We start from the raw sequence: 16,483 nt of genomic DNA on the forward strand, positions 1-16,483 counted from the left end.
GGCGGCGGCGGCGGGGGGGCACCGACAATGGCGGAGGGGGGCAGCGGCCGGGGGGTAGCGGCGGCTCGGTGCCTCCTGCCCGCCTCCTCCCCGCCTTCCTCCTCCTCCTCCTCCTCCTCCTCCTTCTTCTTCCTGGGTAGGAAAGTTTCAGCGCCGATCGCGGAGCAACAACCGGGCCGGGCTTTTGGCAGCCTGGCCCCGTCGGTACGGCAGCTTTCGCTTCGTTTCACCGAGCCGGAGCCGACGGGCCCGGTTCATGCCGGGGCTCAGCCGCCGTCCCCGGCTCCACCGCCGCCCCCGCCGCCGCCGCCGTCGCCGCCGGGCCCGGGGTTAAACGCGGAGCCGCCGCGCTGGCCCAGCGTCCCGGCGATGCGGAAACTCTTCGGGGAAAGCTGCCGGCAGCCGACGGCGGCCACCGGGAATGGGATGGGGAACGGGAGCGGGAGCGGGAGCGGGAGCGCCCGCGGAGCTCCCCCGCCGCCTCCGCCCCGCAGCCGCGTCCCGCACCCGGCGCTCCGCTCTCCCCGCGGAGCTCCGCCGGAGCCCGGCCCGCATTCCTGGCATAACTCGGCTCGACCGCAACCACCCTCCTCCTCCCCATCACCCCGCTCCAACGGGGACGATGAAGCCGCGGCGGCCCGTTCTCCCCGCGTTTCATCGGGCAGCGAAGGCGAGGGGCAGAGCGCTGCCCTCCGGCCCCGCGCCGCACGGAAGAAGAAGAAGGAGGGCACGGAGGATGGCGATGCCGAGGCCGAAGGCTGCGCTAGGGTGGTCCCCCGCCACCCGCTGCCCATGGTGGCCCGCGTCTCCAAGGTGAACATCCTGCCCTTCGGCAGCCCCGGCGGGTCACGCAGCAGCAGTCGCTATTCCAGCACGGAGACGCTGAAGGAAGAGGAGCAGTTTGGAGTCTGCTGGCCCGGCCAAGGACGGACTCTCCAGGCGGGTTATGGTATCTATCGATCGCCCAGTTTCGGGGCCAGCGATGGCCTGGCTTGGGGACAGCCGGGGGTCCGCGTCCGCCCCAAGCTGCCCCAGAGCGTGGCCAAGGCAAAACCAGACTATGGGAGCGAGAGCCTGCACCAGCCAGGGCTGGAAGGGGAGCGGGCCAAGCACCGCAAGTCCTTGTCCAACCCCGACATTGCCACTGAGACCCTGACTCTGCTCAGCTTCCTCAAATCGGACCTCTCAGAGCTGAAGGTGAAGAAGAAAGGGGTGAGGATCGGCCTTGACGTGGGCTCTGATGGATGCTCCAGCGGTGCCAGCTCCTCCCCAGGCGGCTGCGGTGCCGCTCATCCCCAAACCCGCTGGGCGCCAGGCGAGCGGCCAACGCTCAAGGACCTGACGGCCACTTTACGTCGCGCCAAATCCTTCACCTGCTCCGAAAAATCCGGGACACGGCGGCTTTTCCTGCAGAGCACCATGAAGCAGAGCTCCTCCGAGCTCCTTCTGGCCTCTACGGACAGCCAGGCCCGGGTGGCTCCTGGTGGGGGACAGCAGGGGGACGAGGACCCTCTCCCCATGGTCATCCAGGACCAGTACATCCAGGAGGCGAGGCAGGTGTTTGAGAAGATCAGCAGGATGGGTTCGCAGCAGGACTACGGCTTTGCCACTGAGCAGAAGGACAGCGGAGGTGTGGAGGGCGCTGAGGTGGTGGCACCGACGACGGGGACGACGGACGTGACCCTTCGGGGACAGGTGGAGAGCACGCGGTGTTTGAAGGACGTGGAGCTGGAGGAGAACCTCACTCACAGTAAATCCGTGGAGGAGCTGTCGGGTCACGAGTCGAGCGTGACGGACGAGGGCATCGTCACGGAGCCAGAGCCCGTGGGGATGCCCTTCCAAGGCCTGCACGAGGCTGTGGATGCCTGGATGCTGCCCAGTGCCGGGCCCGCAGCGGGTGGCTCCGAAACACCGCTGCCCGCTCACCCTGTGGCGGCGGTCGAAGACCTTCCAGCTGGCAAACCCGAGACTCCGAGCACCCCTGGCAGCCTGCGGCGCCGACGTAAGTTCCCGTCAGCGGGCGCCAATGGGATGGAGGGCGGCAGCGAGGGTGGCACCGAGCCCTACCGCTCCCTCAGCGACCCCATGCCTCACCGGAGACGCTCGGTGGCGGAGGAGGCCAAGAATTTCTCCGTCGACAGCAACCTGCTGGGCTCACTGAGCGCCAAGGCGGGCATCCCCCAGCCCGCCGCCATCGCGGGCAGCGCGGGCAGCGCGGGCAGCGACCTGTCCCTGGGCAGCGATGGGCCCCGCGACTACAGCAGCCTCATCCGCACCATCGTCAGCCAGCCCGGCGCCATGGCCAAGCTGGGCGACGACAAGGCCAACGGCAAGACCATCAAGAAGAAGTCACTGAGCGACCCCAGCCGCCGTGGTGAGCTGGCACCTGGCGCCTTCGAGGGTCCCGGAGAGGCCATCAGCGAGCTGGAGGCCAGCATTCCCCCGTCCAGCAGCGAGCCCATCCTCTCTGCCCAGCCCGCGGCACCGGGCACCGGCCGCGGCTACGGCTTTGACCCCAAGCTGGCCGAGGTGCTGTCCCCTCGCGTCGCCCGCCGCAGCTCCAAGAAGCGCTCCAACCGCGCGGCTCACCAGGAGAACCAGCCGCCCCCCGCGCCCGCCGTCCTCGCCAAGAGCCGCCCGGCCACCAAGCACGTCCGGCACACCAGCGAGCCCGCCACCTTCGTCCCCATCGCCGTCCCCGAGCCGCTCGTCCCCTCCGGCCACCACGGCCACCTCCCTCCGCCGGCCGCCGCCCGCTCACCTGGGAAATCCTTGCCGACCCTGCAGCCTCCTTCGCTGGAGGATGTCACCAAGCGGTACATGCTGGCCCTCAACTCAGGTGACACGTCCCCCGCTCCTGGGGATGGCCCCCGCTCGCCACCCGCTGCCCCACCGCCCCGGCTGCCCCGGTGCTCGCGGCTGCCCGACGAACACGGCCCCAGGACCAAGCCACAGGTGGTAAGTGCCCATCCATCCTGAAAGCACCTTTGTTTCATCCAAAGCACTGGTGGCCTTGGGGTCTGTCATGTGTCCCTTGTGGAGGATGGACAAATTCCCATCTGCAGATGCACTGCTGGGTGGGCCAAGAGCCCTCCCAGCCCTTTCTGATGGTTCCCAGGGGATGAGCTCTTGTTTGTTGGGGCAACCTCCCTGATGAAAAGGTGTCTTTTGGATGGGAAAAAGCAGTTTTCAGGTTATTCAGGTTAAATAGCACCACGTTTTAGTGGAAGAGGGTTTCAGAAATGTATTATGTTTATATATAACATCTCTCAGTAGTGCTGATATAAGGTACTGATAAATTGACCATCCCTGAGATGCTGAACCAAACATTGCCTTTTCCTTGGCTGAGAAGGCTGGGAAATGATCCTTCTGCTTGGGAATCCAAATGCTACACCCCTTATTGAGCAAAACTGCATTTTCCCCCCCAAAAAAACCACCATCCCTCTACTTGGGATCATGAGCATTGCCACGCTGGTGCGTGGGAAAAAGAGGGAAAATATTTTTGTGCATGCACTGAATATTTGATTGATAGGTGAAAGTTTGATCCTCTCTGGGGAAGAACTGGCGCAGTCTGGGGGATGTGAAGGTGCTCTGCTCACCCTGAAGCACAGCTGCATGCTTTGGGATCTTTCTTGGGATGGGTTTTTGGCATCGCTGGCCCCTTGGCTGAAGGTAGACTTGGGTTCCCATCACTCCGGGTGTTTGTGCCGGGAAGGGCTTGGAAGCATCACCTCCTGCTGCAGCACAGCAGTGCCAGCACCCACGGGGCTTTTAATAGCTCTGGGAGAAGCCCAGAAATACCCATTCCCGTGGGGGATCTGCTGAGAGCTCGCAGGAATGACGCTGGCAGGGCTCTCTCCCCTGCTCCAAACCGATTTAAGAGGATGGGCTGGACCATTCCCTTCCAGCAGCCACTGCCGGCAGCCAAGCGTGAAGTCCCCGGGGCTGAGCCCGGCAGTGTAACCCTTGCTGGCCAGGGCAGAGCCACGTGGGGAGAGGCTGCTTTTCTTTGGATCCTCCCCAAATCCCCCAGCAGCTTCCCCCCAGGGTATTCTCTTGGGATCTGGCATCCTCCTCACAGGATATTCTCATGGGATCCAGCAGCCCTGCAGCATCATCATCCCCAGGAGGTTCTCCTGGGGTCTGGCATCCCCACAGCATCATTTCCCCGGGTTATTCTCTTGGAATATGTCATCCCTGCAGCAACATTCCCCTCAAAATATTCTCCAGGGATTTCTGCTCCCCATTCAGCTCCTTCTCCTGTTGTTGTCCCCACTGCCAGAAGCAACTGTTGGTGGCTGAGAACAGCATGGCCACTCTTGGCCACTGTGTAAAACATCCTTGAGGATGTTTTGGGTGAATTTGGGGGATATTTGGCAACATTTTTTGCCTGATGGACCAGTTCAGGTTTAGTTTTTTGTCTTCTCTGATCGTGGGCTGAAAATGCTCTGATTATCAAGCATTATAATTAAAATGGGTTAATGAGGAACCTCCTGGAGCTTTGGCTGCTGCCGCCGTGGGGACATTGGCAGGTCCCCAAGATGAGGCTGTGCACCTAGTGGCATTTCTAAATAATTAATATGTTTAGTTTATATAATATATGGTTTATCTCAATAATTTATAGAGAGATATTTCGTACTCAGGCAGGTCCCTGTGGTGTCCTGGGGCCGGTACCTGCTGGCCCCAATATCAAGGATGCTCTGCTGACCCCACGCCCCGATACACCCCCAGCCCTGGTCTGATCCCAACTTTGGGGTGACTTGGGGTGGATTTTTGCCAGCTGGGAGCCCTGTTTGGCTGAGCATGTCCTCAGGTGGATGAGCCACCCTGTGGAAGCAGACCCTGGGGATGCTACTCCTCACCTTGCCTGAACCCTCCGGCCCCGGGGAACAGGGTGCGAATTTTCCCTTTTAAGGGCAACACCACAGCTGTATCTTCAAATCTCTCTCCTGCCTTGGGATTTCTTTGTGCTCCAGCCATATCCTAACTGAAACCAGGATTTTTATTTCTCCTTTTGATTTATTAGATGGTGGAGCTGGGATGTTTTATTTCAGATGGCATCAGCTTTGCCTGGGGGGGGGCCCGAGGGGGACCGAGCAAGGGGGTTGCTTTAATTCTAAGTGAGAGCACTGAGGACCGGATATAACTTGGCACTGGGATGGTTGGCTGGGAACAGGGATTTATCCCTGACCAGCAGAGAAGAAATCTTCTTTATTTTTTACTTTAGATTATTTTTCCCTCCCTAACTCAATGGGAAGGGCCAGTGTTGTGAAGCCGTGAGTCTGTATGGGGAAAGGGCCACATCCACTTGGGAATTTTGTGGGATGGGAGCATCCATCTTCTATTATGGTGGTGATGGTGAGGTGGTGTCCATCTCCAGCAGACTGTACTGGGAAGGGATTCATAATGGGGTCTGGCACCTCTGGAGTGATTCTCTCTTAGAATATTCTCTCCCAAAATCTTTCACCCTCAAGATGTTCCCCTTGGATTGAGTATCCCTGCAGCATCATTCCCCACAGGGTATTTTCCCAGCTCCCATGGTTTGGTGGTGGCTTTGGTAGAGGTGCATCTGGCACATCCCACCCAGAGAGGTAATGTGGTGTTCTCCCTCGGGGGCAGCACTGTTTGTCCTGGGTGCTTTCCAGCAATCCTCCATGGGGCTGGAGCCATCCAGTTCATGCTGGGGGCCGAAGAACTCCTTCACCCTGTGCCTGATGATGGGCACCAGGCTTTTAATTCCTTGGGGGTTGTTAGCAGCACTTCCCACTCTGGCGGATCCTGTGGGAGAAAAAAACCCCAAAACTCAAGGTAAAGACTTTTCCCTGCTTCCAGCATCCCAAAAGCTGCTGGAATGGGCAGCACACACAGTGTGTGTGCATCTATGTGCAGCCCCACAGAGCCTAGCAACAAGCAGGATGCATTTAGGACACTTTTGGGATGGATTTGGGGTCCATTTGCTGCTCGGGATGCCAGACTGGCAACCCCTCGGATCTCTCTTCCCCCCATGGCTGAATCCATCTGAGGATGGAAAATTAGGTATGCTCGCTGTCCTGCTGTGTTTGTTGACTTAGCAGCACTTGGATTAAACAGGAAAATATTGATTTAAATATAGCACCTCTGGGGAGCAGGGGAGTCGTGGGAATGTGGCCTTCCCCACCTGCCGGTCCCGAGCGGGGCGGCCGCACCCCAGAAAAGCCATCAGGGATGGAGGGGATCCCGCAGGGAACGGCGGGGTCACGTTCCCAGGGAAGCTTGTGCAAATTTCCTCCCCAGCATCCTCCTTCCCGGCTCATCCCCCCTCCTCCAGAGGCTCCTCCTCGCTGTGGGGACAGCTCAGAGGTCGGATCCATGCACTGGCCATATATTCCTGAAGTTTGTCATCTTTGGGCTCAGTTTCCCTCTGTTCCACTTGTGTGAATCCCCAGGTTTGGGGCTGTGGCTGGGAGTTATCTTGGTTTTTTTTGGTGTTACTGGAAATCTCTAATTAATTAAAGCAGCTGCAAGGGGTGAGGTGGGAGTGGGCAAATCTTGGCTTTCCTCTCCCTGCTCCAATGGTTTGGCCGGGTTTTGTGTCCCTGGATCTGCCGTGCTCAGTGAAATGCTGGAGTGGAGGGAAACTGAGGCAGCCCTTCAGAGAGGTGGGATGTGGGATGGAGCAGAGAGAAGTTGGCTGGGATCAGGGGATGCTGCCTGTCAGTGGCATGGATTGACCCTGGGATCAGTGGCACGGGGCCAGGGGGGTGACCCAGCCCAAATCCCCTTAACTCTGCCCATTTTTGTCTCTTTCTTTCCCCACTGCCAAAGTCCCTTATCTTAGCCCATTTCTTATTCTTTCCTTCCCCTGTGCCAAAATCCCTTATCTTTGCCCATTTTTTACCTCTTTCCTTCCTCAGTGCCAAAATTCACTTAACTCTGCCCATTTTCACCTGTTTTTTTCCCCTGCTAACAAAGTCCCCTAAAATCTGCCCAATTTTTACTCTTCCCCAGTGCCCCAAATCCCCTTATCTCTGCCCATTTTTGTCTCTTCCTTTCCCTGGTGCCAAAATCCCCTTAAATCTGCCCATTTCTGCCCCTTCCCTTCCTCACTGCCAGCTCTTTGAACAGGGCTGCTTTGTCCCTTGTCCCCTCCACTTTAATTAAAAGCCTCTAATTAATTAGGCAGCAAGATCCACCAGGGGAGGGGGATGATCCACGTGGGATGTGCATCCTTTGAGGCCTGTGCTGGTGGTGTGGGGCAGGATCCAGGCTTGGAGGGACAGGGTTAGCCCTGGGCTGAGCTGGTGCTGGGGGCTGGCCTTGGCCTGATCCAAAGGTCAGGCTCTTGGCAGGATCCAGGCACTGCAGCCAGGGTGGGAGGCTGGAATGGGCTCCCAGCCTCTGGAGGGACCCACAGTGCTGCAGCTGGGATGCACCAGCAGCTCCCTGGGGCTGGGGTGGGCACGGAGGGAGAGGCTGCTTCTGGAGCTTGTGCATCCAGGGAAATCCCTGGGATTTGTGTGCATGTCCAGTCCTGCAGGGCAGGGATACACATACAGGGGGTATGGAGAGGGCCTGCTACAGGGACACTCACAAAGGGAATCTGGGGGATATTTGGCAGCATTTTTTGCCTGATGGACCAGTTCAGGTTTAGTTTTTTTGTCTTCTCTGGTCATGGGCTGGAAAGTGCTATGAAACCATTGAGCATTATAATTAAAATGGGTTAATGAGGAACCTCCTGGAACGTTGGCTGGTGCTGCCTTGGGGACATTGGCAGGTCCCCAGGATGAGGCTGTGCACCTAGTGGCATTTCTAAATAACTAATATTATTCAGGGAAGAGGTCCCTGGTGCAGGGATGCACACATGGGGTATGGAGAGGGCCCTGGTGCTGGGATGTACTCTCAGAGATGCACTGGGCAGCCTGCCTGCACCCTGCCTGCATCTGTGCACAGATGCCTGGGCTTTTCCATGGAAAATCACATGCCTCCAAAGCTCCTGGGAGGAGGTGGCCTTGTTCTTCCATCTGCTCTTGCCAGGGAAGCAGCAGGTCGGCCTCCCTGTGATGTAACCTCCAGGTAACCTCCTGCCAAACCCAGCTGGGATGGAAGCTCAGAGCTTCCCAGGGCTTGTTCCTGCAGCCTTAATCCAGCATTGCAAGGGTTGTGGAATCCTTGGAAGTGTTCAAGGCCGGACTGGGTGGGCCTTGGAGCAACCTGTTCTAGTGGGACGTGTCCCTGCCCATGGCAGGGGGTAGGAACAAGATGAACTTAAGGTGCCATCTGGTCCAAACCACTCTGTGATTCTCTCACTCTGATTTAGAGCCTTTCCCAGGGGTATTTCTGAAGAGGGAGCTTTCCCCTGGATATTGATCCCTGTGTGATGGGAGTGTCCAGAGAGGTGATGTGCCGAGGTCTCCCCTTGCTGAGCTCCCTCACCTGGTCACAGCAGGTCCCATGGGGCATCCCACAGCCTCAGAGCTCCAGCAGGAACTTCTCCTAAATCCAGGATGGAGAAGGAGGTGCCCTCACACGAAGGGAAGGTGCAGCAAGGCAGCACTGGGGTTTGGCTGGTACAGTTTCCTCTTCTCTCAGGGCATGCCCTGGAAAACAGGGAAAAGGAGACTCTCATCTTCACATCCTCCTGGAAAACAGGGAAGGAGATTCCCATCCTCCCATCCATCCATCCATCCATCCATCCATCCATCCATCCATCCATCCATCCATCATCCACCTCCTCCCATCTCCATCCAACCTCCATCTGTGTCCATGTTCCCATCCAGCCATCCCCCTCCACCCATTCCCACCACCTATCCAGGACAACAGTCTCCAGGCATGATTTTCCAAGAGAACCTGGTCCATCTTCCAGGATGTCTCCTCCTGAAGGCTTGCACAGACAGAGCCCACTAAAACAAAAGCTTTGCCATTTCCACCATGGTGCTTCCAGGCCTGGATGTGTCCAGTGAGGAAAAATCAGCCACTTCCACCCCCTCTCCCTCAACGTGGCTCTTTTTAAAGCTCTGATGGTTGGTCCCGGTGGGGCTGTTTCTCCGGACTCCCTTGGTTTCCATGGAGAGGATGAGTGAGGAATTTCAAAGGGAATGGCTCCAGTAAATGAACTCTTCTCTAAAAATAGTGTGTTTGCTTTTGGTTCTTTGGGAACTGCAGCCTGGCCAATGGGAAGGAGAAGGAAAATCAGCATCTGGGTAAAAGTATTCCAGTAACTCCCTCTTTGTGCGAATTCCCGTTGGAGCCACTTGGCTTCCGGGGGAAGAGGAGGCTGATCCCAGTTCCTGCCCTCATCACCACCATGCCTGGGTGCAGCTGGGGGCTGTCCCCAAGCCTGCTGCTCCTCTGTACCTTGTGCAGGGTATTTTGAGTAGAATCCCTTTAATCCCAGTGGTGGAAGGATTGGAGGGGGCAGATGCTGGGCTTGTGTGACCCCCGTGTCCTGCATTGTCCTAGAAACCCCAGGCACGTCCCTTTTTGGGAACCAGGAGATGGCCACTGCCATCTTCCACCCCACCAGTGACATCCAGGACACCAGTGAGCCCCAGCAGGACATCCCTGCATGGATGTGCTGGGAAAAGGACACTCGTGGTAGTACCCACCACCAGGTTTCCTCTGGAGGAGTCACCATCCCAAGGAGGGGACAGCCACCACCAGGTGCCCCCTGGAGAAGCCACCAGCCTGCTGTGGGGTCACCAGCATCCCTGCACGGGGCTGGAGAAGGTTTCCTGGTGGTGCCGTGGAGTTGCTATTTGTGACTGGCTGTTCCTGAGCCCTCTGATACTCTCCAAAAAAAACAAAAAGGGAGTTGTTTGCATGGGAAGATTGGCATCTCCGAGCCTGGGATATGGTTTCCTGCTTTTTTTAGCTGGAGTAGCAGCAGACTCGCTGGCCTGCCCTGATTTGGCATCCCTCTTCTTGCTCTTTTTTTTTTTGGAAGAGTTTCATCCTGACCCCTCGGCAGAAACACCGTCGCTAGCGGTAGGGGATCGGGTTTGGTCCTTTCGGTGCTTTTTGGCTTGCCCAAAACCCCGGTGAGATGGGATGTAGATGGCTCAGAGCCTCGGTGAGCGGAGAGGGAGCTCGTCCCTCCATCGTGCAAACCTGGCACAGGTCAGTGGATGCTGAACCCCCCCTGCTCCCCTCTCCCCTCAGCCCAGGGTGTGCTGTGACAGTGACAGGGCAGGAAAGCTGTCACCTCTCGCCCTGGCTGTGATGTGACGTGGGCTGTGGGCGTTCCTGGCGAGGTCTGTGCTTCCCCCCCCTCCCCAGATCCCTGCTTGCAGCAGGGTGAGGGGAGCACCAGGAGCTGGGAGGCTGTGGGGCACAGCTGGGTGAGGGCTGGTGGCTGTACCTCAGCTGCTTCCAGGCGTGGATCCAGGCAGGAGGGACAGGAGAGATCCTGGCAGGGGCATGGAATGGGGTGGTCAGGTCTCCTGCCTCCTCTGGGTGTCCATCAGCTCCTGGGTGCTTGTGGACTTGTGGGTGCCCACGGACTTCTAGCACCTGTTTGATCCTAGGAATCCATCTGTCAGCTCCTGGCTGTCTGTCAGCAGCTGGATGACATTTCTGGGTGCCCATGGCACCTGGGGGCCATCAGCTCATGGGGGCCCGTGGTTACTTCTGGATTTGTCAGTGTCCTGACACCTGTTGGATCCTTGGAATCCATCAGCTCCTGCATCCCCATCCCCTCTGGGTGCCCAGTGGCTTCTGGGTGTCCATGGACTGCTGGTACCTGTTGGATGCTGGCCATCTATCAGTTCCTGGGTGCCCATGGCCTCTGGATGCCTGTGAGTGTCTGTTGGCTCCTGGGTGTCCTTCATCTCCTTTGTGCTTGTGGATCCATGGGTGCCCGGAGTCTCTTTGGGATCCTGGGCATCCATCAGCTCCTGGGTACCCAGGGAGTCCCCACTGGCTTCTGGGTGCCCGTGGACTCCAGGGTAGCTCCTGAGCAGCCATCAGCTTCTGAGCATCCATCATCTTTGACTCCTGGATACCTCTTGGCTTCAGGTATGCTTGGAATTCTGGCTCCACGTGGAGACCTGCCTCCCCATCATCTCCTGGGTACCAAACAGCTCCTGTGCCAGTCACTCCCTGCATGCCAGGCTGGCTCCCTCCTGGCTGTCCCAAGACTTCTGGCCCCATTCCAGCAGGCAGCCAGGGCACCTCCCACCCACCTGGATGCCAGGCTGGCATCCAGCAGTGATGCCAGGGAGTGCCAGCACTGGGTACCCCTCTCCCTGGCTTCCTTGTCCCCCCAAAATCCTCATAACCATTGCTTTTGGGGTGGAGTGGGATGTGGGGTCAGTCTTGTGCCAGCAGCAGAGGATGCTGGTGGGGGATCCAGGGATTCCAGTGAGCTGAGGGGGTGGAATTGCTCCTGTCCTGGTGGGTGCAGGGCCAAGCCCACTGGGAGGCAGCAGGGAAGGAGCAGGGGGAGGGAAGAAGAGCTGGGCTGACCTCAGCATCTGGAAAGCTGCGCTCTTGGGCCGTGGCCTGCGTGCCGAAAACCGGAGGCAAAAAAAACCTTCCATATTTGGTGAAAGTTGCTCCAGGACTCGGCAAAGGCTGGCAGCAAACGGGGGGCCACAAGCCCCCAGCTCTGCCCTGGACCACTGCTTTTGTCAGGGCCCTGCAGACGTGCCAGGGGATGGATGGTAGCTGGGGAGGGTTAAATTGGGGTGAGCATCTCCAGCTGGGTGGGAAGGGGGGCATGGAGAGGGGGGATCCATGGGATGCTGCCAGCAGCACAGGGAGGATGCAGGAGATGCACCAGCACAATCCTGAGCTTCAGATTTTGGCAGAGGGGAGAACCCCACACCCCAGTGCCATTGGTGAAAATTTCTAGTGAAAATCCCACAGGAAAAGCCCCACTGTCCATTTAGAGGAGGAAATTTTGTTGCTTTGGGAGATGAGTCTCCTGCAGCTCCCCTTTCCCCATCCCACTGGCACTGCTCCCAGCACTGCTGCTCCCCTGGGCAGCACAGGGATGCCCAGCATCCTTCAACCCTGCCTTGGAAAACTTGCCCCAACTCCTTTATTTTTTATTCCCATTTTTTTCTCTCACACTTTAAAAGCAGAATTGCAGCCAGGCCGTGTCCTCCCGGGATGAATCACCGCAGCCGAGAAGTCCAAGAAGGGAAAACAACTGAATTCCCGTGCGCTGGGGCTGAAGCTGCCCTGCTCCTCCTCCTCCTCCTCCTCCTCCTCCTCCTCCTCCTCCTCATCCTCCCCATCCCAGAGGAGGTGGTGCTGCTGGGTTTCTCCATGGGAGCATCCCTGACCAAATCAATGCTCCTCTGTGAGCTGGGAGCCTGGGAAAAACCACGGCCGAGGGAAAAGCAAACATCTCCAGCCCCGGGCCTGCGAATAAACACGGGAATATTATTAGTAACTGAAGCAGGGCTGAATCAGAGCTGCTGATTTATGCTTTTATTTCCTTTCAAGAAGTTACTCTTTGGAGAGCGGCTCGGACTTTTCTTACCCGTGGGAGAGCAGGGAGAGGCTGGGCAGGGAGGGAAAGCAGCCCCGGATGTGATTCCCTACGGCGTCGGGCAGGCTCCCTCTGCTGTGCCACAGGTCCTCCTCTTCCCATGGCAGTGGCTTCCCCAGGACCTGCTGGTCCCAGGGATGGGCTGGCTCTTGTTCAGAGATGAGAGGCTGCTAGCAGAGAGGGAGGGATTGGCAGCCAGGGATGAGGTGACACCTGGAGAAAGAGGTGACTTGTGCTTGGGGATGGCGGTGGTTGGTACCCAGGGATGGGCTGGCATGCCCCAAAAAGGTGACTGGCACCATGGAATGGAGGTGGTTGGCACCCAGGGATGGCAGTGGCTGCCATCCCCCAGCTTTATGGCATTTGTGGGACTTATGGCAGAGCATCACTGATCCCAAGGGAAAGGCTGCTTAGGTTTGAAAACCCTACAAAACCCAATCCAACCTCCTGCTTTAATACTTCCCAAGAGGACAGAATGTGATTTTTTTTTTCCCTCGAGTGATTTCCTGCCAGAGGCTGAGTGATGCAGGCAATACAGGATTGGATGGAATAGCATCATCCTGTTTTGGGAGATGGTGCCAGCCAGGGCCTTTTCTGGCTGCACGAGGAAGTTTTAGATGCCAGGACGATGCTGTTTGTTGCAGAGGTGTTTGCTCATTGCATTGGGATGGATGGAAGCAGGTCCAGCTTATTTCCAAGACTTTTCTTTCTGGAGTTTTGGTAGAAACAGAGCTGAGGATGTGTTAGAATTGTCAAGCTTGGGAGTTCACTGTGCACTGTCCCCGCAGACCAGTGGCTCCCACTATGTCCCAGCTCCCTCTAGTGGGATCTACCCTGGGAACAAGCATGCAGGGAAAGAAAAGGTGCAGAAATTCCAGATTCTTTCAAACTGGGAATGCTGGTTTCAAGGAGGTGCCAAGATTCATGTACCTCCTAGCACAACCCTCCTGTGACACCCTAGAGAATCTCCCATCAGGGGCTGGCAGCAGGAACAAGCTGTAATTGAGGGAAAAACAACTTGTATTTATTTACTCTTTAAATTTTGGCGTGTTTTGGAGGGGTGGGAATAATTTTGCTTGAGGCAGGGTTAGCTCCTCCTTCAGCAGCTGCAGGAAGGCCCTGAGCAGCAAATCCCACTCCCAAAGTGGTCTAAACCACTCCATTTTTCCCCCTAAATCTGGATATTTTTGCCCCAGAACAGGGTCTCAGGGACAAAATCCCTGCTGCAGCTCACTCAGGCTGTGGCTGGTTGAGTTTACACCAAAAAAAGGGAGAAACACTGAGTGCTGTGGGTGTGGGAATTTTGGGATGATCTCTGGGGACACAGAGATCCTCCTTGCCATGGGATGTGATTTTAGCATCCCAGATGTGGGGTGACAGCAGGAGGAACACCCTCCCACACTGACCCAATCACCAGGGTTTGGGACAGTGGGGGGAGTCCTCAGAGTGGCTGGAATCATCATCATTCCATGCACTGATGTGTGCAGGGGCTCCAGGGCCAGAATCTCTGTGATGGCTGTGATCCCTCATGGAATGTACATTCCTACTCTCCCTTTGGCCTTTGTTTGTTTAAAAAATGGATGTTTTAGGACTTTCCTCCATCCATGCCTCTTTGTTTGTGGGGGTGGAGGCAGGACACAATATGCCATGGCCTTTTCCAAATGTTTTAGGATGTTTTCGAATCCCTGGGGATGCTCAGACTCCTCCTGCATCGATATTCCTGCGCAGGGAGAAGAGAAATGATGGGGTTGCTCCTAGGTTGAGCCTAGTTCAAAAATAAAATAAATCAAGATGGAAGAGTTCCCATCCTTCTTCAGGGCTGTATTTCCAGTGACAGAGGGAAAGCTGGGGGAAAAGGCATTTCCTTGGCCCCCGTCCCAGGTTTGGGGTGCTGCTGAATCACCCCCAAACCCCTGGTGCCAGATCCTCTCCAACTTTGGGTTTTCAGGAGCATTTTGCCACGCTGGCACAAGCCTTGGGATGAGGATGAGTCCCTTGGCTCCATCCCAAGGAACTGGCACGCATTTCCCAGGAGGGTTTGGGGTTTTGGGAGAGGAAACGCTCAGGTTGGGAAAAAAAAACCCAACAGGGGCTGGTCCGAAAGGAAATCTAAAGGTGTTTACAAAGAGCCGCGCTGCTAAAAATAACCGGCTCATATTTTAGACAGCCCTAAAAATAGGCAGCGCTGTTGGAGTGGCCAAACACTCCCAGGAATTTCCTGTGGGCTGCGGGCCGCCTGCAGGGGGGTCCGGGCTCGGCTGCCCGCATCGCTGCGGGGTTCGCATCCCGGGGAGATGGAGAGGGGACCCCTGAGAGAACAGCGGGATTCGGCCTGGCTCCTTCCCTGCGCCAGGCAGCACGGGTTTAACCCTTCCGCAGCCGTCCCGTGTCACATCCCGAGGGATCCGAACCCACGGGAGGAGGGCGCAGCAGGAGTGCGAGTCCCCTTGCAGTGTTCCAGGGACACGCTGGGTGGGATGAAGGGATGATCCAAGGGGAGCGGGAAAGGCTCGGCTGCGATGGAGGGACCGGGCGGTCCCGGGGGAGGGCTCGGGGAGCGGCTGCGGGCGGAGCCGCCGGGTCACGGCAGCGCCGGGGCCAGCGGGGGCCGGACCGGGACAGGAACGGGACAGGAACGGGAATGGGATTGCAGACCAGAGGGATTGGGGATTGCAATGCGGTGGGACCCAGGTTTGCATCCCTGGTGGGTGCGGGATTGGCGGAAGAATGGGATTGGGATTGCCACCCAAATTAACCAGGGATTGGAAAAGGAATGGGATTGGGATTGTAACCCAAATGAACCTGGGATTGTAAAAGGAATGGGATTGGGATTGCAGCTCAAATGAATTTGAGATTGCAATGCAGTTGGACCCAGGTTTGCACCCCTGTTGGGTGCAGGATTGCAAGAGGAATGGGATTGGGATTGCAGCTCAAATGAACCTGGGACTGTAAAAGGAATGGGATTGGGATTGCAGCTCAAATGAACCTGGGACTGTAAAAGGAATGGGATTGGGATTGCAGCTCAAATGAACCCTGCATTACAAGAGGAATGGGATTGGGATTGTAACCCAAATGAACCTGGGATTGTAAAAGGAATGGGATTGGGATTGCCACCCAAATGAACCTGGGATTGCAAGAGGAATGGGATTGGGATTGCAGCTCAAATGAACCTGGGATTGTAAAAGGAACAGGTCTGGGATTGCAACCCAAATGGTTCTGGAATTGCAAAGGAATGGGGTTGGGATTACAGCTGTATGGGTCTGGGGTTGGAACCCAAATGGGCCCAGGATGGCAAATAAACGTGTCTGGAATTGCTACCCAGAGTGTTGCAGCCCAGCTGGGCCAGGATCTGCAACCCACGTGGGTTTGGGATTACAACCCTAAAGCACCCAGGACTGCAAGCAGAAGGGTCTGGAATTGGAATCCAGATGGACCTAGATTAGCAACCCATTTTGCTCTGGGATTGGAACCCAAATGGATCTGGAATTGCAACAGAAATTAGTCTGGAATTGGAGCCCAAATAAAACAGAGATTGCAACAGAAACATGTTTGCAATAGGATTCTGTCAGAGCCCAGGATTTTATCCCTATTGGATCCCAGATTGCAATGCAGATATGCCCAGGATTGCAATTGAGATGGGTTTGGGATTGCAGCCCAAATGTGACTGGGGTTAGCACCAAAATGAATCTGGGACTGGAGCTCAGAACAGCCCAGGTTTTCAATCCAGATGGCTCTGGAATTGCAATGCAGATGGATCCAAGCTTGCAACAAAACTGGTTCTAGGATGGCAGCCTAAAGGAATCTGAGATTACATCAGAAATGGGTCTGGGATTGGATCCCAGAAGAGCTCAGGTCTGGGATTGCAAACCAAATAAACCCAGCATTCCAACAGCTGGGATGACCAGGGCACTGCAGTTGTGGGAGCAGGAGCTGCTGCTGCCTTGAGAGCAGCCTCGTTACCTGGGTGCAATTAGCATTCCCTCCCCCTGATCCCTGGGTGCATTGGCA

At 56.8% G+C, this 16,483-nt stretch overlaps 1 protein-coding gene and 1 long non-coding RNA gene across 3 annotated transcripts in view; one reads left to right on the plus strand and one right to left on the minus strand.

The window, feature by feature from the left end:
* ARHGEF17 (Rho guanine nucleotide exchange factor 17) overlaps positions 1-16,483 on the plus strand; it is a 29,317-nt gene continuing 12,834 nt past the window's right edge. For both annotated transcript variants that reach the window (XM_077174610.1, XM_054654901.2), the window contains exon 1: positions 1-2,958. In XM_077174610.1, coding sequence (XP_077030725.1) covers positions 28-2,958 — 2,931 coding nt within the window. In that variant the 5' untranslated portion in view covers positions 1-27. The remainder of the gene's footprint in view (positions 2,959-16,483) is intronic.
* On the minus strand, positions 5,066-9,272 carry LOC143693426 (uncharacterized). The gene is made up of 3 exons (XR_013181094.1): positions 8,827-9,272; positions 8,413-8,576; positions 5,066-5,778 (listed from the first exon to the last, which is right to left on the minus strand). It is a non-coding gene; the product is annotated as an uncharacterized LOC143693426 (long non-coding RNA).

The sequence above is a fragment of the Agelaius phoeniceus genome, chromosome 2 (assembly GCF_051311805.1).
Source record: "Agelaius phoeniceus isolate bAgePho1 chromosome 2, bAgePho1.hap1, whole genome shotgun sequence".
Lineage (NCBI taxonomy): Eukaryota > Metazoa > Chordata > Aves > Passeriformes > Icteridae > Agelaius > Agelaius phoeniceus.